Source organism: Emericellopsis cladophorae, assembly GCF_022114955.1.
Source record: "Emericellopsis cladophorae strain MUM 19.33 chromosome Unknown NODE_5_length_938552_cov_118_678949, whole genome shotgun sequence".
NCBI classification, from domain to species: Eukaryota; Fungi; Ascomycota; class Sordariomycetes; order Hypocreales; family Bionectriaceae; genus Emericellopsis; species Emericellopsis cladophorae.
This window is the reverse complement of record NW_026250930.1, coordinates 622,657-645,355: the sequence shown is the minus strand read 5'-3', so window position 1 is coordinate 645,355 and position 22,699 is coordinate 622,657. Positions and strand designations below refer to the sequence as shown.

The 22,699-nt window shown below is 55.3% G+C and overlaps 8 protein-coding genes across 8 annotated transcripts; 5 read left to right on the top strand and 3 right to left on the bottom strand.

The window, feature by feature from the left end:
• Positions 1-1,042: 1,042 nt before the first annotated feature.
• J7T54_004767 (Meiotically up-regulated like protein) lies at positions 1,043-2,501 on the top strand (the record flags this gene model as incomplete). The annotated part of the gene is made up of 2 exons (XM_051503456.1): positions 1,043-1,370; positions 1,642-2,501. The coding sequence occupies 2 exons, from the start codon at positions 1,043-1,045 to the stop codon at positions 2,499-2,501; spliced, it is 1,188 nt and encodes a 395-aa protein (XP_051365077.1).
• Positions 2,502-2,958: 457 nt separating this feature from the next.
• J7T54_004766 (uncharacterized protein) lies at positions 2,959-5,475 on the top strand (the record flags this gene model as incomplete). Its single annotated transcript, XM_051503455.1, has 1 exon — positions 2,959-5,475. The coding sequence occupies one exon, from the start codon at positions 2,959-2,961 to the stop codon at positions 5,473-5,475; it is 2,517 nt and encodes an 838-aa protein (XP_051365076.1).
• A 609-nt stretch (positions 5,476-6,084) lies between these two features.
• J7T54_004765 (uncharacterized protein) lies at positions 6,085-8,059 on the bottom strand (the record flags this gene model as incomplete). The annotated part of the gene is made up of 6 exons (XM_051503454.1): positions 6,085-6,458; positions 6,521-6,781; positions 6,837-7,043; positions 7,096-7,254; positions 7,321-7,636; positions 8,024-8,059. 6 exons carry the CDS (start codon positions 8,057-8,059, stop codon positions 6,085-6,087), a joined length of 1,353 nt encoding a protein of 450 aa, XP_051365075.1.
• A 1,558-nt stretch (positions 8,060-9,617) lies between these two features.
• On the bottom strand, positions 9,618-12,200 carry J7T54_004764 (Axial budding pattern protein-like protein; the record flags this gene model as incomplete). The annotated part of the gene is made up of 1 exon (XM_051503453.1): positions 9,618-12,200. The coding sequence occupies one exon, from the start codon at positions 12,198-12,200 to the stop codon at positions 9,618-9,620; it is 2,583 nt and encodes an 860-aa protein (XP_051365074.1).
• Positions 12,201-13,546: 1,346 nt separating this feature from the next.
• Positions 13,547-14,112, top strand: J7T54_004763 (putative protein N-methyltransferase; the record flags this gene model as incomplete). Its single annotated transcript, XM_051503451.1, has 3 exons — positions 13,547-13,620; positions 13,675-13,969; positions 14,032-14,112. 3 exons carry the CDS (start codon positions 13,547-13,549, stop codon positions 14,110-14,112), a joined length of 450 nt encoding a protein of 149 aa, XP_051365073.1.
• A 1,101-nt stretch (positions 14,113-15,213) lies between these two features.
• Positions 15,214-16,053, top strand: J7T54_004762 (Allergen Asp f-like protein; the record flags this gene model as incomplete). Its single annotated transcript, XM_051503450.1, has 1 exon — positions 15,214-16,053. The coding sequence occupies one exon, from the start codon at positions 15,214-15,216 to the stop codon at positions 16,051-16,053; it is 840 nt and encodes a 279-aa protein (XP_051365072.1).
• A 505-nt stretch (positions 16,054-16,558) lies between these two features.
• Positions 16,559-18,885, bottom strand: J7T54_004761 (Vacuolar fusion protein-like protein; the record flags this gene model as incomplete). The annotated part of the gene is made up of 2 exons (XM_051503449.1): positions 16,559-18,475; positions 18,529-18,885. 2 exons carry the CDS (start codon positions 18,883-18,885, stop codon positions 16,559-16,561), a joined length of 2,274 nt encoding a protein of 757 aa, XP_051365071.1.
• A 2,115-nt stretch (positions 18,886-21,000) lies between these two features.
• J7T54_004760 (Epithiospecifier protein-like protein) lies at positions 21,001-22,671 on the top strand (the record flags this gene model as incomplete). Its single annotated transcript, XM_051503448.1, has 1 exon — positions 21,001-22,671. One exon carries the CDS (start codon positions 21,001-21,003, stop codon positions 22,669-22,671), a length of 1,671 nt encoding a protein of 556 aa, XP_051365070.1.
• Between the last annotated feature and the right edge of the window lie 28 nt (positions 22,672-22,699).

The window sequence follows — 22,699 nt, the reverse complement described above, 5'->3', positions numbered from 1 at the left end:
TGGTGAACAAATGCGTGGAGAGATCGCGTCGGCGCTTAATAAATCTCAGTCTTCCGCTGCCCGCATGGCATCTTGAATCTTTACTCGATGCAAGATAAGATATGCTGACTCAAATATCACAGTGGATAGTGTACCAAGGAACTTGAAAATGAGTGCGACTCGAACAGACAAGACCATGCTGAGTTGACATGGCAGGCCCAGGCCAGACGTCTGTTCGGCAACTTAGACGCCCCTGCACCGTGAGATACACAAATACAAACGGATACGGAGTACGGATAATTTAGAAGACGAAACCGCACAGGACTCGATGCCTGTGATTCGCGTTGCATCCAGCTGTCTCAGTGATTGAAAACGACGGCACCGGGTTTGGAAGAACAAAATTCCGCGACAGGTCGGTTGCAAAGGTAAGGTATGATTAGGCAGCCAAGGCGGGCTAGTACACACGTGACGTCATTTAGATTCCACGCCGAGATAATAGTGTCTTTGGTCTCCCAGCCGGATTCACGCTAGTTAAAGAACCAAGGCTCGGCCGCTCGAAGCAAGGGCCCATTATTCGCTGCACGTTTTCGAGGTCTCGCTGCTGCCAGGCTGTCTGTGGATGTGAATTAATCAAATCCACATTAGTGCAGCACCTGGGGCATTGTGCGCACCTCGCAGATCCTCTTCATCTTGCGGTAGCGTGGCCCGATCGCTCATATCCGACAGCCTAATTAGAGTCTAGAGTCTAGTCTAGATGTTCGTTTGCAACGACTGGAGGGGTCCCAAGCCACCATGCCTTAGCCACGATACAGGATTATAGCTGCCTAGCGTCATAGCCTGCCCGTCTGTCGCTAGATCTCGAACCCAGAACTTCACCTTGTCGAACAACGAAGCAATTGGACGCTCTGCTGTAGCGTTGGAGTCGAGATCGTCATACCCAATCTCCACAACAAGCATGCGCATCGCTTGATCGTCCCAAGTCCCACCCCTTCACATTTTCGATCAATCGAGCTACGACCTGTCCCTTCCAGCATGATGAAGATATAGGCGGCCGTCGACGCAAATGGTACGAGTTCGGACGTCTCGCCGCGTGGCGAGCCTGAAGCCAGGAGACTACGATCATGAAATCGTCATTGTCGACCGCGATGGCGCTCTCGGCCGCCCCGACGAGGAACGAGGTCAGGGCGCCTCAGCAGGAGCAGGCATGGAGCGTATATCAACCGAGCAGCGCCTGCTATCTGCGATAGGCGAAGAAGGGAGCGCAGCGCCTTCGACACCAACGTCGCCACCACCGGACGACCAAGAGTCGAGGCCTGAGCAACGACCATCTCGAGGGCAAGACCAGCAAGACCTAACTCACCTAGCTTCGCGGCCCTCAATTGAGGTCCAAGGTACGCACTGCCATGGAAAATCAGTTATCTGATTGCTCTGCTGACTGAAGCAGAGCCAACGCCCCATGCACAATACGATGCGCCCAATATAGTGCCCCAAAAACCGCATGCGGAACGCGAGACTGCGATAGATATACTATACGAGAACCAAAGAGGCGGCTTTTTGTGTGGCCGACCTCTCTTCTCAGCTGCCGCGTTGGGTGGTTTAGATCCGACGCCATGGAGTAAGTGATCTGGACCAAGACCGCCGGGTGAAGCTGACCTCGCAAAGCCAACGCTTACCACAAACCTTCACCTACGAATATCCACACAGCTCAAGTTCCGGACCCGATGTGGGAATGGCTGTGGCAAGAATGGCACGTGAACCACCAGGAGGGAATGGACAACGAAGGATGGGAGTACTCCTTTGCATTTTCCAAGAGCTTCTCATGGCACGGCCCTCGATGGTACAACTCGTTTGTCCGGAGGCGCGCCTGGACGAGGAAGAGGGGCAAGAAGAAGGAGGACGACGTATCCGTGGACCCACATATGCTGAATGGTGACTACTTCACCGTACGACCAGCCTCGGACCGCCTCAGCCGGAGATCACAGCCCAGCCTGGCAAGCAGCCGGGCGAGCCGAGTTACCAGCCACTCCACCCTTGGTCACGCATCGAATGCCGAGATGCAGCAAATCCAGCCAGATATCGAGGACCTGGAGACCCTCCTACTGAGGCTGCGTTTCGCACGAATAGACAGAGAAAAACTCGAAGCCGTGGAGAACTACCTGGAGAACGCGCTGGACTTGGCCAACCTACACCAAGAGATGCATGAGGTCATGTCGATCTTCATATTTCAGGCGTCTAGGCGCTTGCTTCTCAGTCATCTGATGAGTGTCTACGACGACACAATTGCGCGACTCGAGAAAGAGGACACCCAGCACGACCGCGAGCGTAGAGATGCGCTCAAGCAGGCAATGGAGCACGCAGACGAAGAAGTCCGGAAGCTGGCGTACTGGAGCGATGTGAAGCAGATGGCCGAGAGTGGTGAATCCAGGGGAGCAGTTGCCAGCCACAAAGGCTGGCAGGAGGAGTGGCAGGGTATAGACCAGAGCGGACCTGCTGAGCCCAACGGGGGAAAGCTACCGGAATGACCATGAAGAGCCCGACGCTCATGTTTTCTTTATTGATGTCATCTGTATAAGCCTGTATGCTATTAGGCGGTTTATCCTTGGGTCTTTGGGACGTTGGACTCGGTTGGTGCTGGGGCATTATTACATGGCGTCCGCTCGTGGCTTTTCCTGGGCTCGCTGCGAGGATGTTTGCTATTTTTACGCATCAATGGTAACGACATTGAACCTAGAAACTACTTTGGATCTTGTTTCTTTCACACATCTCGTCCCTCGTGAAATACGTATCTTGGAGAGAGCTGTTGGCAATGACCCGGTTGGCGCACACGTGGACCCACTCGCTTTGCAGCTTGAATCCCGCTCGACCGCCAGGGTCTGTAATTATTTATGCGCCTGTGTTGTAATTTTGCGCCTGCTACATTCAGCAGCCAGCAACGCAAGTGACAACCGAACGATCGATGACCTGCGACCTTCGTGGGCGATGCTATCCAGAGTATGGACGGCAAAACCTGCCTGCACGCGGCTGGGCACGCAATATAGGCGACGGGCGGCCGTGAGCCTCGCGAATTCTCGATCTGTCAACCCAGTATACCAGGCCCCGTACAGCGCAACGCCCTCCTCCAGACTGTTCGCTGCGATAGAGCAGCTCGCAGAGAAAGGGCCAGATCTAGGAGAGACTGCGACAGAACCAGCCTCCATCGAGCCGCACACTACCGAGTCGAGGAAGCGAACAAACCGTGACGGGAGTTTCAACCATGTGTTCACAAAGTCGCGGTTTTGGAATATCCCAGACGAAGATGTGGCCGCCGAGATTGCGCGCTCCCCGTTTGTGCCCACGGCACGGCAATACACGAGACCTCTGGCCATGAAGATGCAGGCAGCGGCACTGGCCAAGGACGCCAGGGCGCAGATCGGTCTGCGCGCTCTCTGGGCATCTCACTTTGAGCAGCCCGAGAAGCACCACATGGTCGACGGCTTCACGTGGAGAAACATCATGCTCCTCGTCCAGAACATCTCGCCGGGTAAGTGGCGGGGCCGGAAGATGGCCGCCATGCGGATCGTGCTGCCCTCGGAATGGGGTGTCGACATGGACACGCGCAAGATCTTCCGCGTCAACCTCGCCGCCACGGTCGAAGAGAAGCTCACAGTATATCGAGACCACGCCCGTCGCCAGAAACGCACGAGCAAGGCCGACACGTCCTCGTTTGTCGTCAGGGGGGAGAGGCTGTCGCTGTCTGCCCTGTCGCGTCGTCTGCTCCAGAAGAGCAAGCAGATCCAGATATATGAACTGGGCGACATTGAAACCACAGACTATGCGGTCAAGCAGCTGTGGCCGCAGATTGAGGATATGGACGAGGCGACCGGCTCCTCTGCGGCGGAGCAACAGGACAAGGACAAGGACGCAAAAGACCGCGACTTCTGGGTCCACCGTGAAGCACCTAAGCCGTACAACCTCGCGACGCGGCTCGAGGACATCCCCATACCATTGGAATGGACGCAGGACAGTTTTGACGAATATGTTGAGGCCGTCGTCTGCGGTCAGCTGGTACCCGAGATGGCCCAACAACTCTACGGCGCCGACAGTGAAGGCCTCTGCCGCCACGAACGTGTCGATTTCTCCTCCATCCGCTCTCGACTCCTCATGAGTGCGTTTCTGGATCAAAAGGCAAAGCCATTCATTACGACGCCGACTTTCAAGATGGCGCTCAACCTCATCAGCAAGGCCGGGGGCAACCGTGCCCTGGCCAAGGAGCTCTTTGACAAGGTGGAGGCCATCGGCCTGCCGATGGACACGGAAGTCTACAACATCATGCTGGAGAGCTACGTCCTCAGTCGTGACGTCCGCTTCTTCTACAGTTTTCTGCGCAAGATGCAGCAACGCTACGTTCGGGCCAACGCCCGCACATGGGTCCTACTGCTGAGACTCGTGAAGAAGGACGACGCTCGCAGAGAGATTGTCACTGTCATGCACAAGCTCGGCCTCTTCCAGGACGTCAACCTGCGCCGCGAGACGGCGGCCATCATGGGCCCCATGCATCTCCACGAAGCATTCCAAAGCCAGAATTATCCTGCCGACTTTATGCGGGATATGACTGAGAAGTACGGCAAGCGTTGGAACAGCACAGACGCCGTCCACGCGCTACTTGAGGAGCATTTCAGGCTCACCGCCCATTCGAAGCTTCTACAACACCAATACGCCAGTTTTCTCGGCAAGGTCACCTTGGGCAGAGAGGGATTTGAGACCATGATTGAAAATGCCTTTCTTGTGAGGAGCTGGCCGCTCGCAATCGACGCGCTGACCCGCATGGCCGAGGTTGGCCATGAGCCCTCCTCCAAGATCTACCACAAGCTTCTGCAACTCTGCGAAATGACAGCATGCCCCTCCGCGGCGGGCATGGTTTTCTACCACATGGTTCTCACAGGCCACACTCGATCAAGAGCGCTATCCGCCATAATGCATATGCTGCAGGGGGGGTCGCCGAGCACGCCCTACTGGAAATATGCCAACATCCTTCTCATGGACAAGTCTGCGAGCCAGCAGCTCAAGCGAAGCCCCGCCAAGAATGTCAAGGAAGCCTTGACCGGAATCATCGGGATTCTGACCAGACGCTGCGACGGCTTCCGCCCCAGTGCCCAGCTCGTCACGGACGTCAGGTGCGGACTGTCCCGGGATCGTGACTTGCGGCGGCAACAGAAGCAGCAGCAGCAGCAGCAACAGTCGACTGTGGCACCACCGCTGAAGATCAGGGTCAAAAATTTGGCTACCGGTAAATTTGACTACTTGTCTCTCACTCATGGGTTTGAAGACGATCACCTCGCGCAAGGGCAGATTAAACCACAACTGTCAGCGCCGGCGGACGGGAGTCACATCCCCCCTTTGGCAACAGGCTTGATTGGAAGGCCTGGAAACTTCAAGCAAGGCGGGCAGCACGATGCCGAGATTAGCAAACAGCCCGAGATCATCACCCCGGCACCTGATGCCGAGAACAACGAGTGAATGGCGCTGTTGTCCCCCGCCGTCAAGGCCGCCAATTGGGGTTGCGAAACAGGTTGACATGGGCGGCTTGATCGCCATGAATGTATATACTGTACCATAGTCGAGTGTACTATATGCGAAGTCAGTGGGAAGATGCCACAGCAGGCTTGGCATCCTTGGAACTCATGCTGTCGGCTTCCTGTATGGAGAGGCCTCATCAATCTCGGGAGGCAGGGTTTGTGGGCGAAGAAACCGGGGGAATCTCTTATAAACCAGTAATAGCAAAGCCTTTCAGACCCCAAACCAACCCCAAGAACAACATGCGCGTGTGTATGTTTCGTTGTAAGCGTGTATGTGTGTGCGTGCGTGCGGGTGAAACAATGACATGTGTGTGTTTGTAATTGACATGTGAGGGGCCATCACAATGACAACGACAACAAGAAGCACCACCACCACCCCCTTTCCCCATATACACCCAAGAGACCGGCCCCTTTGGGCGCTTCCATGCAGAATCCCTCCCCCAACCGTCCGCCAGTGTGGACATTGCAGTGTGTACAGTTGCTGGCTCGTCCAGGCCTCCTCTTCTGCTCTTTCTCAAGACGTGCCCACCACCTACGATGTGACAACCACCTAGTCCTTCTTACTCTCGTCTGTGGTTGTGGCGTCGGTCTTCTTCGCGTCTGCGGCGGTGCTGTCCGCTGATGACTCGGTCTTGGTGACGTCGGTGGACTCGGTGTCCTTGGCGGTGACGGCGGTCGTCTCGCTGGTGTTGTTGGAGGAGGAGCTCTTGGCGACTTGGCTGGCGAGGTCCTTGTCCTCGTCGGCGTTATCGAACATTTCTGTATCATCTGAATCGGTAAGAACCTCAGTCCCGTCTCCGAGGAAGATGATGCGACCCTTGTACCCACCGACACCAAAGCTCTTGCCCTTATTATCCGCATCCACCTCGTAACCGCTGTCGCTGTCTTCGTAGTTGTGGTGAACACCAGGACCACGGAACTCCGCTGCGAGAGACATTGTTAGCCAGGAAAGCTTCCAACAGTAGAGGACTAGCGCATGCTCGTACCGTATTCGGGCGGTGCGCAGGGTCCGTCGCCGTTGGCGACCCTCTTGGCGATCTCGTCGTACCACTCTTCCCTTGTCTTGCCGTTCAAGAAGCCGATAATGATCATGGTCATGTTGTCGCACCCGACGCCGCCAGTCTCGGAGTTGGAGGCGAGACAATTGTCCATCATGTTCTCGCAGATCTTCTCGAGATCCTGCTTCGCGGCGATGCCTCTCCTGACAAATTCGACGACAGCCTGGGAAGACTGGCAATCCCAAATACCTACACATTATGCGTCAGATCTCTGTCAGCGGGGCTGCCCAGGCGTTATACGTACCGTCGCACGCGAGGACCAAGAACTCATCCTCGTCAGTCAGGTCGTGTGACTCGATATCGGGGTATGCGGTGACGATCTGGTTCTCAGGAGAAAGCTCGGCGCTCTTCTTGAACTCAAAATCACCAATGGCGCGCGACAGGGCGAGGTTGCCATTCACACGACCAAAGTCGACGAAGCCACCCGCGGCGGTGATGCGGTTCTTCTCAGCTGAGTCGGTGTTAGTCAAAGCGCCGACGGGTCCTTGCAGTGGCAGACGAACTCTCCAGTTGAGGCTTGTGGTCTTGCGACAAGGGCTTGGCGCGGCCCTTGATGCCGAGGACACCTCGAGAGTCACCAGCGTTGGCAACATAGACCTTCTTGCCAGCCACCAAGGCCACACAAGCGGTGCAGCCAGAAACTTCTTCTTCGTATTTGGGGTCTGCATCGCCTCAGAGTCAGCTCCATTGTTGTAGACATGGCCTGCAGGCACCGTGTGGTGTCATACCGTTTAGGATGGCCCGGTCGGTTGCCAAGAAACCGTCCTTGAGGCCTTGAGCATAGTCGCCCTTCTTAAACGTGTCCTGCTTCGATATGATTTTGTGCATGCTCTCGCCTGTAAATAAGGCTACTTTGTCGCCGCCGTGCCCGTCGAACACGCCAAAGAAGGAGAGTCGGTCGTTGTTGTTGTCCTTTTGGTCGTCCTTGAGGACGACAGGCCCGATGTCGAGCTCTGCGGTATGAGCGTCCTCCATGCTGATGCGCCAGCCCTGCATGGCTGACACGCCCCAAATGAGCTTGCCATCTTCGCCCTTTGCCGAAGTCTGGTTGAGTCGAAAGAGTCATGTCAGCTTGGATTCACAACAACATGGAGGGGTCGCCATGACGTGCATTCAGTGGGGTCACGATGCACAGGATATGAAAACACGGGAGCTGGGTCTTCGTGACGAGCAAAGTGTCGCGCGTCGCCTGACAAGAAGTCAAGACTTGTCAAGCCCACGCGACAACATTGCGACGCCCCAATGTCTCGTGCATGGCACGACTGGCAACATGGTCGGATCAGGGAGGGGCTCGAGAGTGCACCCCTCGGGCCAGCGCGGGCACACACGCATCAAATGCGCGGAGAACGAATATGGAAATGCGTTGGATCGGTTTGTAGGAGAAAGATAGCAGCGGCGCTCGGTGTGACAGGGAGCGCCCATCTAACGCACCTTTTCGACGACGGGCTCCGACAGGGTCTGACCCATAGCGGCGAGTTGTGTGGCAGCGTGAGCTGCTGGTGAATCGGACGGTTGCGAAGCTTGATATTATCGGTAAGGACGAGTCGACGACGGTGGGATACGTTTGGGAGGGAACGGTTGCGAGGAAGAAGGTGGGTTGAGCGGTTAAGGGTAGATGGACCGAAGAAAACGTTGTCGAGCACCTTCAGATGTTTGGTGGGGACGGACGTGAGAGGCAGGCAGGCAGGCAGGCAAGGCAGTCGGAGAATGGGTGGCTCTCTGGTACGCACTGCACTAGTCCAGTGCTGTGCTTAGTGCCGCTGGCAACTGGCTGGTTTCGCTGGGGGAAATGGGCTGGACTGGAACCTGAAGGGCCTGGCGACGGTGTTCACCTCGTCATCCTCCAGGTCGGGTCCAGTCAGTCATGAGCGCCATAGGCGGCTAGACCTGCAACTAGGTACCTGCATTGCAGAGGGACAAGTGGTGCGTGAGGAAGTACCTGACCCGCTTGGTCGTAATTCAATTTGCTATGTTAGGGGCAACGAGAGCATTTTAAGGTATTTTTATATATCAGACACCACGCACCCTCGGCATCACTAACAAGGGAGGTATTTCCAAAGGGTCTCGCCGTGGCGAGTGGGCAGATTCTTCACTACTTAGTTAGAAACTACACGCACGATCTGCATAGTCCGTCCATGATTACAGCGACGACTCGAATTCTGAGGTAAGAATGCTAATACTACTACCGACGTACGGAGTATTACCGCGTACGTCCCCTCAGCAGGGAAAAGTCGATGAGAAGCGGGGTAGCGTGCCGATTGCGCTTTCTCATCCCAGCTGCCCTGCGATCCTCCAGGATACCAGGTGAGGTGAAAGCCCTATTCCTCACCACAAGCATTAGGATGCTCGGACTGTGTATGCCTCGTCATGTCACGAGTCGAGCTCGAGAGATGCCATGTACACTTTGTTTTTCTTCTTTCTTCTTCTTATCACTAGTTCTGTGCCCCAATCGAGAACTGAGCATCCTAATCTCTTTCGGTTCGTGGATGGAGGGGGAGGGGTAATAGGCGCGATGGAGCCAGCCACAGGGTCCAGTCGCGTGCATTTTTCTCACCTCGCGCCCAGCTCCGTCCAGTGACAGATCGTGCGCGGCAACCCCGAGGGCTTTGCCTTGGCCCTTGCGCACCCTTTTTTTGGTGTTGTCCCTTTTTAATACGGGCCCCTCATGTTTTTTAATTTAGCTTCGTCTGTGATAGTAAAAGCAGCGGTAAACAGGGGCCAACAAACGCAATATTCGATCAAAGCCACTGGACTCGATGTGGACTAATCAACATTTTGATCGAATACTGGGGCTGACTTCTTAGCCTGCTTTACCACGGGCGAAGAGATATGGGATCGACACTGCGGGCTCGAGGTCCAGAACCGAATCTGCAGGCCTCTCAGATTACTCTGCTATGAATGAATGCAAATGTATCCGTGTTCCTCTATCTGAACGCTGAGCAAGTAACCAAAAACGATCCGTGCCCCATGCTCCCAAATGCTGCTGGTATCATAATACATTGCATCAATAACTCCAGATGTCAGATCAAATGAACGCCTTGTAACTCCCGGCGGTGGTCCCTGAGCCCTCTCGCGTCCGATTGCTCGACACACCCTTGCTTTCCTCGGTGAGCCGAGAAATACGGCTTCCCGATACTTGAACATTGCTAGCCGGGCTTTCGTCCGTAGACACCTTACGGAGGGAGCTTTGCGCTCTGGGCGCAGTCTGCACCAAGCGACTCGACGCGATCTCGTCCCTGACACCGGATGGATAGAATGGTGAGCCCTCGACATACTCCCTGTAGGTGGACAGATTGGGCACACTGCCGCCATTGTTGCGTCCCAGGACTCTCCAGTTCTCGCCGGAGCCGAAGGAGGCTTCCGATACCATAGACTCTCGCTCCGACCCAAGCCCACGGATGCCGGAGAGTCTTGCCGGCGGCGGAGGCAACGAAGGCACAGAGTCGTCTTCTCGAATCGTGCTCCAGTCCTTGTCGGAGCTGCTAGACTTCTGTCCGATGCTAGCAGCCGTCGCAGGGCCCGTCTTGGGTGAAGTAGGGCGCGAATGAGGCAGGGCTGCTGAGCTCGTTGTGATCGTTGAGTACATTGCTGTCGATCGCGGGGGAGGCGCATACATCTGCTGTAGGCTCGGCAGGTCGTCAAGAGAGGGTATTGTGAGGTCCAGCCCACTTCGGAAGCCCTCGCTCGTCTGGGCTAGGAGAGGTGGTGTGGGCAGCAATTGATGCGCCGAGTAGGGGATGGTGACCAGAGACCCCCGGCTATTATTTTCATTTACTGTCCGGCCGACAGTACTCCAAGAACCCCTGCCGTCCTCAGTCCCAGAACTTCCAAGACTCCTTCCCGGGCCGGCGTTGAGCATGTACACTTGGCTCATATCTCCCGATGATAGGCTGCCGAGAGTGGCGGATGAGTGCGAGGAACGGTGGGAGTCTGGTTGCCCATAGCCTCCTTTCAGCCCACGGGACATTTGAGTCGCGACACCGACGGGTTGGTCCATCTTGTCAGTGTGCAGATTCGAGCCGTTGACACGCAAACTGCCGACAACGGGTTGGGAAATCTTTGAACGGAATGTCTTGGACAGGTATGTTCTGCGGGCGCGTTGACGCTTGAGACAGCATATCAGGAGCATAAGGAGCAGCGCAATAGCAAGGATTGGGATGATGGTGGCAAGGAGGATCTTGCCAGTACCAAGACCTCCTTCGTCCGCAGCATTGTCCTTCTGACCCTTTCCCTCCTCATCTCCATTGCCCTTCTCATCGTGATCATCGCCATCATCGTCGACATTGGTTCCTGTCTGTGACGGTTGTGCTGTCCCCGTCGTGGGCGTTGTCGTGCTTCTGCCATCAGGCGCGAGGAAAGTCAACGCGAAGGTCTCCGTCTCCATAATACCCGACTTTTTGGATTGGGCTTGCACCATGATTTCGAGCTTGCCCGACTCGGATTTTGGCACTTTGCCCTTGATCTCTTGGCCGTCCAGCTTCAGCCAAGCCTGCTGTGGCCTTGTGCTGATCTCAATCTCAGTATCTTTGGGATCCTTCAGGTAGGTTGATAGGTCCAGTTTGAACTCTTCGCCAGGGGTCGCTTCGATATTGTGGAATGTGGTCTCAAAGAGCCCGGACGCAACATTTATCGTGCCCCAAACATCGAGAGTGTCGGAAAACGAATCCGAGAATGTGAGAGTGAAGTTGGTAGAATGATCTTCCTTTCCGGGCTTCCCCTCGAGAACCCATGACTTTTGATCAAATGACAACCATTGAGGTAGGTTCGTGACGGCAACGTCCAAGTCGCCAGGCGCGACAGGCTTGCCGTCGAGTTTCACACTACCCCCGAGACCATCGTACTCGAATGAATTGCCGCGACTGGCATTGAGCTCGAGCACTGGTTCATCGACGGTGATTTTGTGACTGCTAACAACGATGGAGAATTCGATTGAGGTCGACGAGAATCCTTCAATATCCGACGCGACAAGCCGAATATCGAACTGCTGCGGCGGTTGATATAGCGCGTCCACCCCTGGAGTCTGGCCGGTAAAGGTGAGCGACGGCGCGTCGAATGCGATCCAAGCCGGCAGGGGGCTGCTGTTCCCGGAAGTAGCGTAGTAATTGATCATGTTCGGCTCATGCTTAAACGTCTGCTGGTCGAAAGTGTACTTGAAATCGGTCGACGGATATGTCAGAAGCGAAGATGGGGCCGAGTAGTCGCCAAACTGCTGGATCTGCTCAGAGATGGGGATCCTGATGCTGGGCCCCTCGTCTCGCGATACCACAATTTCGGCATCCATGGTAGCGGAACCTGTATCATCCGTAGCGATGATCTGGAAAGGCTGGCCCACCACTTCTCCCGGTGGTACACTATCATCTTCGGCAATTCCGTACAGTCTTTGACTTTGGCCCTCGAATGACATCCAGCTCGGATGCTGGCCCAATGTATATGTGATGTTGAAGTCGGAGCGGAACGTATGCGGTGAGAGAGTATACGTCCACAGGCTGCCTATCCGTGCGACGGGAGGAAGTTGCGCGTTGAATGGGAAAGCAATGGTGGGAGTGCCATCAACGACATGCGCGTATAAGCTGACGAGTGCGCTCAGGCACAAGAGAGGACGGGTCATGATGCCTTTGGCGCAACGTTGCGAAGGACCAAATAACTGACGCGCCTTCACAAATAAAGCTGCAAAGAAGCAACTCGAGATCATCAAGTGTACATGCAAGAGAGTAGTATGAGCAAGAGCATGCGCTCCTGGTAGAGTTTGACAGCATTGCGATGGCTGGAGGCGAGCTCAACTACCAAGGAGCGATATCAATCCCTTCATTCCACAGGCAGGCCCGAGGTCAGTAGTGAGATAATCGTAAAGCGGTTTATCGAGGGGCCAATACTGGCCGCCAGACATTTCTCCATTACGACTTGAGGCGCAATGTCTCGGGCCATGGACGCGATGAGACCTGTTCGGTAGCTAGGTGTGGCGTAGCCAGAGGTGTCGAGGGAGAAGCGAGGCTGGGCCTGTCAGGACTACATTCCCCTGCTAGGCACGTCGAGGCTGTGACTGCTCCAGAATGAGACATTGGATAGCGCGTCTGCGTGCAATGGCTTTCAATGATCAAAGAAGCGCGTGTTAGTCGCGTATGCTACTCGATGGCGATGATGACCTGACTGTCCAAACTTAAAGGAGTGGTGGTTAATGACGAGTAATCACTACACAGACTAAGGCGGGTATCTCAGTAAGGGAAGTACGGAGTACCGAGTACTTTAAAGCGGAGTCCGCAGTGTCTGGGCCCAGCGACGGGGGCGCGACTACACCACAATCGGCCTACCGATAGCGGGGAGTCCCTTATCGCAGTAGCTTCACATATTAGAGGGGCAGAACCCCTGGGCCCTGGAAGATATCTGGGAAAAAAACAAATCGAGTGTTCTAGGCTCTGGGGGCCGGCTACCTTGTGATAGGCACTACTGTTGACCGCAACTTGATCGAAAATGTTCTTCTTTGCAAAAGTCTTCATCCCGTAAAAGAAAAATCCGGCTGTGCGAACCAGATGCCTTCCAGTGTCAGCCCCCCGTCTTCGCCTGCCCTCGATCCAGTGGCGGCCATCAGCGAAGACCTTACCCCTCTACCTGTAGCCAAGGTTAAAGGCGACACGGATATTACTTTCGACGGGCAGTTGAGGAGTCCCCTCAAGTTGCACGAAGATGTCCGAACAGGCTGTGGTGGTCAGACTTGGCCTGCTGGAATGGTCCTGGGAAAGCATCTGCTGAGATACCATCGCCAAGACCTTGAAGGTGCCAGAATGTAATTATTGCTATAATCATGCTTTCCGCAAAAACAAGCTCAATGGGCAACTCCGCGCCGACACGTTAATTCTTCACAGACTAGAGTTGGGCGCTGGAGGCGGTTTGGTTGGCCTCGGTGTGGCTGCAGAATGCGGGGTCCACGACAAGCTGCTGATTTCCGACCAAATACCGATGCTCGAGTTGATACGGCACAATATCCAGCTGAACAGCTTGAAGAGCAGAGCGTTGTCTCTAGAGCTGAACTGGTGCGTGCAGACATTCACCCTAACAGCTCCCTTTGTCTGACGCTCGGATGAAAGGGGAGACCCTCTGCCACAGGTGGTGCTCGACCAGAAACCGAATGTCATTATCGCTGCCGAGTGTGTGTACTTTGAGCCTGCATTTCCACTCCTGCTGCAAACACTCAAAGACCTCTTGGAGCTCAATTCGGAAGCTGTGGTGTACTTCTGCTTCAAGAAGCGCAGACGAGCCGACATGCAATTTGTCAAGGTGGCTAAGAAAGCATTTGCCGTCGATGAGCTATTCGACGAGGATCGCCCCGTCTTCTCGAGGCAATCGCTGTTTCTCTTTTCTTTCAGAAACAAGACTCACAGAGTAAGCTCAAAAGCCGCTACAAAAAAGGCTTGAGAAGCGACTCCGGATGGCAGGCTGAACAGAAATTGGACGAAAGCCACGTCAACATGGTTGTCAAGCGATACCACTACGTCGGTTGGCACATGCCCATCTCTAGAGGATAACAGCTTGAACGTGAAAACCTCAGCATGTAACACGTGAGCTTGCCAACATACCTGAGCTCCCAGAACTCAGCGCCGCATCCGCTCAACAGTCAAGCAAACGAGACAAGTTGATATGGAAACATGGCAATTGGAGTCTACTCCCCTATCCCGGACGAGGACAAATGGATGTCGAAAAGTGCCTCTCCGCTATGGTCAATTGGGGCAAGAAGTCGCTCTGCGGCCCCGAAATGCGGATGTATCACATACGCCACAGGGCACTTTGCACAATTTTGGGCGTAAAACGAGCTAGAATATTATGCGGTTCACAAACACGGCCACTTTCCTCGGTCATCCCAATCAGATATATGCACACATGTGAGGAGGCTTTGGGGTCGGTGTGGCAGGTCGTGCTGCGTAGCGCTTCTAGCCCTTCGTAGGACTTGAGTACTTACTCACCAAGCCAGAACCAAAGGCCACTTCCGCTTCCTAGCGTTATATACGCGCACCATTTCTACAGTACGTATTACAAAGAAGGCCCGAGTTTTGTGACGCACTGTATTAGAAAGTACTACAAGGAGCAAAGATGATGAATAATAGACTTTGCAAGTCTGACCGTGAACCTGGCGGTCCTTCTTTTCCGGCTTCAACAAGCCGCACCGCCTCAGGCACGGTCGCATTCCTATTGGACGCGTACCTGACGAGAGGGCACCCCTACATGGCCAACGCGGAACTTTTCTCACACGCAGCCAATCACCGCCCTCCAGCACAGAGCTCGGAACAACTGGGCATCCACTGCCTCCTCCACCGCACGGTCATTCCTGCCGATGGATGGTCCATCGAAAGCCAGATCCCTGTCGATGGGATCGACTGGAGTCGGAGCTGAGAATTTTGTGCGCACTGCGCCTTGACCGGGAACGGGGGATATCCATCGCTTTGTTCACTTCTTCTGAGCAGCTTGAATCAAGCGTCTTCACTCTCCTTCTCTCGTGCCAATCCATTCCCTACCGAGCAGGCCTCCCCTACAAACACAATTGAACATCATTCCTTTCTGCCCAAAGGCACACCGAGCGTGTAGATCATCGCCTTATTATCCTTCCACACCAAAAGAAGAACGTCAGCATCATGAAGACTACCGCTACCCTCTTCACCTCCGCGGTGCTGATTGGCCTGGCTGCCGCCCAGCCTCGCGTCCACCAACACCACGCTCATCTCCACCGTCGTGAAAACGAGCAGAAACGCAATCTTGTCATCGAGACCGCCTGGGTCACCGAAATTGAGTACGTGACCAAGCTCGTCGACGAGACGACCACCCGGTGGATCACGCCCACTCAAGAGACCATCCCTGAGCCAGAGCCGACGACCAGTGATCCTCCAGCAGTCTTTGCCGAGGAGCCCAAGGAGGAGACCACGGAGCAGCCCCAGCCCCAGACTACAGAGCAGCCCAAGGAGGAGCCCAAGCCTGCGCCACAGTCCGAGCCTCAGCCCGAACCTGAACCCCAGACCAGCTCTGAGATCGAGCCCGAGACCACCCAGGTCTACGAGCCCCCTGCGCCCACAACCACCATCCAGGAGGAGCCCGAGCCCGAGCCCAGTGCCAGCTCCCCTCCGTCGAACGGTGGTGGCAGCAGCGGTGGATCGGTCCGCAATGGTGAAATCACCTATTACACGGTCGGCCTCGGTGCTTGCGGCGAGGACGACGCAGGCATGGACCAGGTGGAGAACATTGTCGCTCTGTCCCACGAGCTGATGGGCACCCAGTCCAACGGCAACCCCATGTGCGGTCAGACCATCACCATCACCGTCGGCGGCAAGAGCGTCTCGGCGACTGTCCGTGACAAGTGCATGGGTTGTGCTGTGAACGACATTGACGTGTCTGAGAAGGTGTACAAGGAACTCTTTGATGGCTCGCTCACGAGTGGCCGTCAACCCGCCAAGTGGTCTTTCGACAGCTACAGCGCTTAAATTCGGATCCAACCGATTCGGCAGATCGTTACTTTTTTCTGAGCGTGGGACAAAATTCGGCAACCCCCCGGCGTGGGACAGGACATAGACTGGACTTGGAAAACATGTGGGTATACAGTGCCCCAGATATACTTTCATTCAAAATCGGTATATATTTTGAGGCGTATTAAGCTACTACTTTTCCGAGCACATAGATGAATAAGCCATGATATCCAAACACATGTGAGTTGCATAAAGAACACAATACGTGAAACCGTCAGATACAAATTTCGCTATGACGCCACTCGTGAGGGTCTCTGCCCAGTAGCTGCCCCGTAATAACGACGGGCACCAGGACAAGCGCCAATAATGCTATGCTATGCCCCATGTGATATGACCTAGAAGTCCCATGCCCGCTACTGCTCCTCGTATGCGTTTCCCAATCAACGAAAAGAAGAAATGATAAAGAAGAAAAAAGGAGAAGACAAGGAAACCTTGCCCAAATGTCCCTGTTTGTCCGGACATGTTACAGCAAGCTGAGAAGCTCCTCGATATAGCGCCTTGTGTCGACGCCTATGCCTTGCGCCAGTCTTCCAGCGCCCTCACCTCCTGCCACGCTCTCCGTCCTGAACCCGATGTGGTCACTTGCCCGGCGGATGAGGATAATCTCCTTGCCAATGGTGGCATCACGGTCGTCATGCTGGCGGGCAGACTGACTTTCGGCATCCGACGTGCTTTCGTGGATTGTCTGGAGGTCGGTGGCATCGCCCGCCTTTGCCTCGTCGTAGATGCGTGTCCACACGATCCACCACCCTCTAGATGTCTTCTGCGTACGCTCGAGCTCACAAGCCTGGTGGCGCGTTGCAGCCTGGATATTAAGCAGATGCAAGTGCGTGCTCAATGCGTCAGCACGCGACCACTGGTCGGGAGGATCGTTTGTTTCGGGGATGTTGGGGATATTCGACCGCACTGTCATGGACTGGGGGTCCCAGATCAAGTCATGGATTTCGGATGCCTGACGGCCGGAATCTGGGCGGCGGGGCCTGTATTCGGTAGACGCGATGAGCTGCTTCTTCAGGGGCGCGAGCTGGTGGTGCAGCGATCGGTACAGGGTGTCCATGGCCAGCGAGTCGGTACGCAAACGGAAGAAGAAAGCAAAGACAAAGGGCCTGTTTACATATACAACAACCCGCAGCTTTGCGGCCTTGTTCAGGTCATGTGAATTGTACCCGGGAACCATGTTGCCCACCACTTGCGACTGCGTATGGACGCTCGCGGGATGCTGAAAGTTCTTGATAATGGTCGCTTCTGGCTGTTCTGCTGACTCTGATTCGAGTTCAACGTTGATGGTCCGTAGCACTGTGCGTGAGTTGTGGTTCTCCTCGCCATCCTCAGAGGTGTGACTGCCGTTATCGCTATTGCCTTCTTCAATGTCACCTTTAAGGCCAATGAGGAAATGCCCAGCTGCTTCGCTGGAAGACGAGCGACGTCCCAAGCCTGGTCGTTCGGATTTTAAAGACTTGTCATGTTCTGTTGTTGCAGGCTGCCCAGTGTCCTTGGCCTCGGTGTCGCTACTAGGTCCACTAGCACCCGGTAAGGACCAATAGGTACCGTAGCCCATCTTCATGTAGCTGTACATCTTGTCCAATTTGCTTTGCTCGGAATCGTTTTCATCTGTCGGACGGGGATCAGCATCGCCTTGCGCCTTTGTCGGCTGTGGCGGCTCTTCATCGTGCGAAGGTGCGGCGGCCTGAGCCTGAGCCTGAGCCTTGGACTTGCTAGGCTTCGCTCGCCGTACAGATGTCGGGCTCTCTATGAGGCCGTACGCGTGCTCTCCCCACGTGTAGAGATCCTCCATCCAGTGCGTGACATCCCTCACAGATTTGCGTGACAGTGCTCCGGTCCCAAGAAAGATGGCGCCATCTTCGTGGCCAGGCTCGTGTCCTGCACCTAGCCAATGCGAATTTGTTTGGTCGGTCGACGCTGCACCCTCCGTGCCGGCCTCACACTCGCCGAATCGGGACACGACGAGATCAACAAGTCCTTCTATCCTCCCGACCAGGCCCTCCAACACTTCGCGCTCGCTGCTTCCGCGGTCCTCCTCGCCCACGCCCACGCCAAGTTCACCGCAAGGCGCAACATTGATACCGCCATAGCTGTTGCGTGCGGGATTGCCATGTAGCATCACGTTCCATGTTGAGAGGTATAGGTCCCAGTAACGGCTCAGCACGGTCACAAACTTGGATCGTCTACTCCGAACAAATAGGGCGCTTAGCGAGGAATCGTGGTGCATGAGGAAGATGTTGTGCGCGCGCAGAAGATCAGCCAGCATTAAGCTGGCGGGCTTGAGCTCGCGACTCGAGTATTCGAACTTTTCTTCCTGGCCATCGCCCGTTTTTGTCGGTAGTCGAGGGGGGAGTGGAATTTTGGTCAGATCGATGGACTGTTCCGTCGCGTTAGCAACCTCCCGCAACAGAAGTTTGTGACCATCCTTACCGCCAGAATCCACCAGCCCGGTTCCAGCTCGTGCAGCAACACGCGCGACTTGTCCATGTCGACCGTGTCGACCGCGGCGCCATCTGCGAAGCCTCTGCTGAAACTAGCCATACCTTGCGCCAGGCCAATCTGCCTGAGGCGCTCATTCCTCTCCTCTTGACTCAGGCCCTCGGTCGGCTTTCCCCCACGGGTGCGGCGCCGCTGCCGCTTGCGGTCTGTTTGGGTGTTGACGCTAGCATAGTATACGATTTGGTCATCGAGGGTATCGTCCGAGACGCTCAGAGAAGGGTTAAAGATGGCGAGAAAGCCCAGTTGCGCGGGCTCGACGCTGCCTGCTGCTGGCGAAACGGCGGCCATAATCGAGTGAGCACCGCTCTAGAGCAGCAGGCGTTGCCGTACCCTGAAGACGATATCGTCAATGATTGGAGGTGCTGGGCAGTCTTTCGGTTGTCACGCTACTCGACTCCCGCGACCAAACGCCTGTGGGTAAATGGGGCCAGATCTATTGTTTCCGGCGTCAAGGAGACGAAAAATTGCAGCGATAACTCGAATGTGAAGGCAAAATCAAGTGCCTTCATCAGGTAGAGATGGAAGGAATCAGGACTGGGAGATTTGAGGTACAGTCGCCCAGCTCTGCAGCGGCGAATTGTCCAACAGTCAAGTCGCGGGCCAAATGGTCCGTCCTCAGTCAAGGTCACTTTGGAGTCTGCAGCGGCGAGCCAAGACACGTTGAGAATGCTCCCCCCACACGGTGTTCACAGCGGAGAGGTTGTACAGTACTGATCCGCTCGATCTCACCAAGCAAATACATTATATCATACATGTATGTACTCTTAATGGACTTTGCAAGACCAGACCTACGCGCCCGGCTCAGGTTGTCCACTTTCGACGTCGACAAGATTGTGCAGCTTGAGGGATAGCACGGAGTTGGCACGCAAGCATTGCTTCAGTGGAACGCCTGGAAAGATGAATTATACAAGAACGGTATTGGCGCACGCTGCTGTTGCGTCATGTGTGGGAGGTCTCTCCAGAGATTCGCGATTTGGTGTGCAAATCAGGTTGGGCTGAGAGACGACCGCTTTACCTGTCGCCTCCAGTCTTCTGACACCGCGATGGTCATGCCAAGATGGGTGTGGCCACGAAAGGATCACGATCAATCTTCCTCCCAACATGCGTTATAATGAGCAAGGATGTGATTTCCGTTGCCATTCCAGCGAGAGTCATCAAAAAATTCGCTACATGTACTCGGTCTAGATCGCCAGCGCTTCCGTCGAAGTGCGCTGGCATATCGCTGGATCTGGCCTCAATCCTATCTGACTCCAACAAGCTTCGGACAACCAAACGGCAAACCCGCAGAGCAAATGAAGTGTCTTCTGCCCGGCCTCGCCGCTACGACAGGGACCCCTTTTGGTCTAGATGCGAATTCATCAGTGCCAGTATGCAATTTGGAAAATGCCATGCGACCTGGGTTGCGATCAGTGGTACCCCGCGCGGGCCTCCCGTCACCGCTAACCATGCCCGATGGGCATATGCCAGTGCTAGGCTAGTCTAGGTGGATCCTGCGCAAGCAAATGCTGGAGACATTTTTCGTTGTTTGTTAATTATTGTTAGGTAGCATTCTCTTAATATGAACCTGGCAATCCCGGGTCTGTCTGGATATCTTACGAGGTGTCTTTCAGCTCTCTCACACTAATTAGCGTTGCCATGCACGCGGCAGCTTCCAGAATCATTCGAGAGCGGAGTGACAAAGAAATAGCTAATTTACGGCAAGAGCACAGTATGCTGCGATTACTAGCTGCGGTCGTTCTTTGAGCAATTGTAAAGGTCGGGTTTTAAGGTAATCATGTTGGTTTTATCTAACCGCCAGGAGAGAGCTCGATAGGTACCTTAGCTTCGTTGCTCCAGAAGCCTTCCTTCCGAGTCGTTCCAATCAATCGGTTCGGCCATTTGTTCTTAGGTCTTGACAGGCATCTCTCTAATAATAGCAGGCAATTGCATTTTGTACAGCCGCCGACCAAGTACCGTACCTGGTAATACCAAGTAATTGACGGGCTGACAGCCTGACAGGACTGCCCATGCCAACCTATCACGACTGGACCCCACCCCAGATTACGCCTTGCGCCCCGCTATGGGATTGAAGCAACCAGCCATCATCAGGGTCTCTCAATAAGCCCACGGCAGCAGAGGACAGACTCTTCAATCTCCTGAGCTCAAGAACCAGGCATCTCAAAGGACACTGTTTGCCGACTGCGATAAACTCGCCAGACCTGTTTCATGTTCTCTCGACACCAAGAGGCCGCACCAGTTCGTGATACCTACACCTACGTCATCCTCACAGGCTGAGCCTCGCCGATCCCTGCATTTTCCTTGCTAACGGCTGCAGTCGATATAAGGACCAGTATTTGACCTCTACAAATTCTTCCATACGCAAATCGCATCTTCGCCCAAGAAAAACAGACCGCGATTCCAGCAATGGAGAACAATTTCTCCATGATTCGTCGGCGCACGTCCGACTTGCTCCAGGATGCCAAAGGCAACATGCCCTCGAAGCTTCCGCAGCTGCCACAAATGCCCCAAATCTCGTCACTAAGCTTGGGGGGCAAGGAGCCAGGCATGAAGGGTACTTGGGAGCGCATTCCTCTGCCGCCCATAGATCGGTCATCCCACTCGATCAATGTCATCTCAGGCGCCGCGTACATCTTTGGCGGTGAGATCAACCCGCGCGAGCCCGTCGACAATGCGATGCAGGTCGTCAAGCTGCCGTATAGCATGGCTGGCGCAGACCACTACGCTATCGCCGCAAAGGCAGCAGCGCCCGATGAGGCTAGGCAATCACCTGCTACGGAACTGCAGCCGGAGCCTGAGCCTGAGCCTGACTTCCAGACACCTGCTGAAGAGCCCACGCAAGGAGATCTGGACACTGTGGATCTAAAGGACGAAGCGTCACCCACCGAGAAGAGCAAAGAAAAGCAGCCGGCTACGTACGCCTCGCAGGCGGGCAATGTTCCAGAGGCCCGGGTGGGACATGCCGCGGCATCTGTTGGCAGCCGCATCTTCTTGTTTGGAGGACGTGGTGGTCCTGAGATGAAGCCTTTGGAGGAAGCGGGACGTGTCTGGGTGTTTGATACGAGAACCAACACGTGGACCTACCTCGATCCTGTCCCGGCCGTCAAGGGGGGCACAATTGTGCCGCACCCTGCGGCGCGCAGCTACCATTGCGCCACCGCGACAGATAAACCTCGAGAGTTCGCCAAGCCAACCCCGAAGCCACCGCAGAACTGGCGACAGAGACTCGTCGGTGATACGTCCAAGACGGGCATCCCGCAAGACCCCATTGTGGGTAACGTGGCGGAGAACGCAACCGACCTCGAGTCCGACGGCTACGGGACCTTCATCGTCCATGGCGGATGTCTTGCGAATGGCGAGCGTACTAATGACATGTGGGCATTCGACGTCCGGACCAGGACTTGGACGGAGCTTCCCGCAGCGCCGGGTCCCGCTCGCGGCGGCACGGCCATCTGTATCAGCAAGAGTCGATTGTTCCGATTCGGTGGTTTTGACGGCCAGAACGAGATTGGCGGACAGCTCGACTTTATTCACCTCGAAGTTGAGGCGTTTGACGACAAGGCCAACAAAGGCGAAGTGGCCGTCCACGCACGAGGCACCTGGCAGTCCATCATCCAGAACAACCTGGATGCTTCATCTGAAGATATTCCCATTGAGCCTGCACACCAATGGCCGGCGGCTCGCAGTGTCATGTCCTTCCACGCATTGACCATTGGTGGCGGCCGCGAGTATCTCGTGCTAGCCTTTGGTGAGGGCTCACCCAGTTCCGAGGGCCACGCCGGTGCTGGCAAGTTCCACAGTGACGTGTGGACGTTTCAAGTGCCGCCGCTGGGCATGACACCGGCTAGCTTCACCAGCGCCATGTTGCAGGCCGTCGGGCGGAAGACGGGCGAGGGCAAGTGGCTGCGGGTAACGACATCACCATTTGACGAGGACAACGCTGACGAGCCCGAGTCGCGGGGGTGGCAGGCGAGTGCTGTGATGACTGATTTGGAAGAGAGTGCTATTGTTATCTGGGGTGGGTTGAGCGAGGAAAACAAACGGCTGGGTGACGGTTGGATTTTGCGTCTTGGTTGATCCGGGCTTCTTTTTTGGTCGGTTAGGT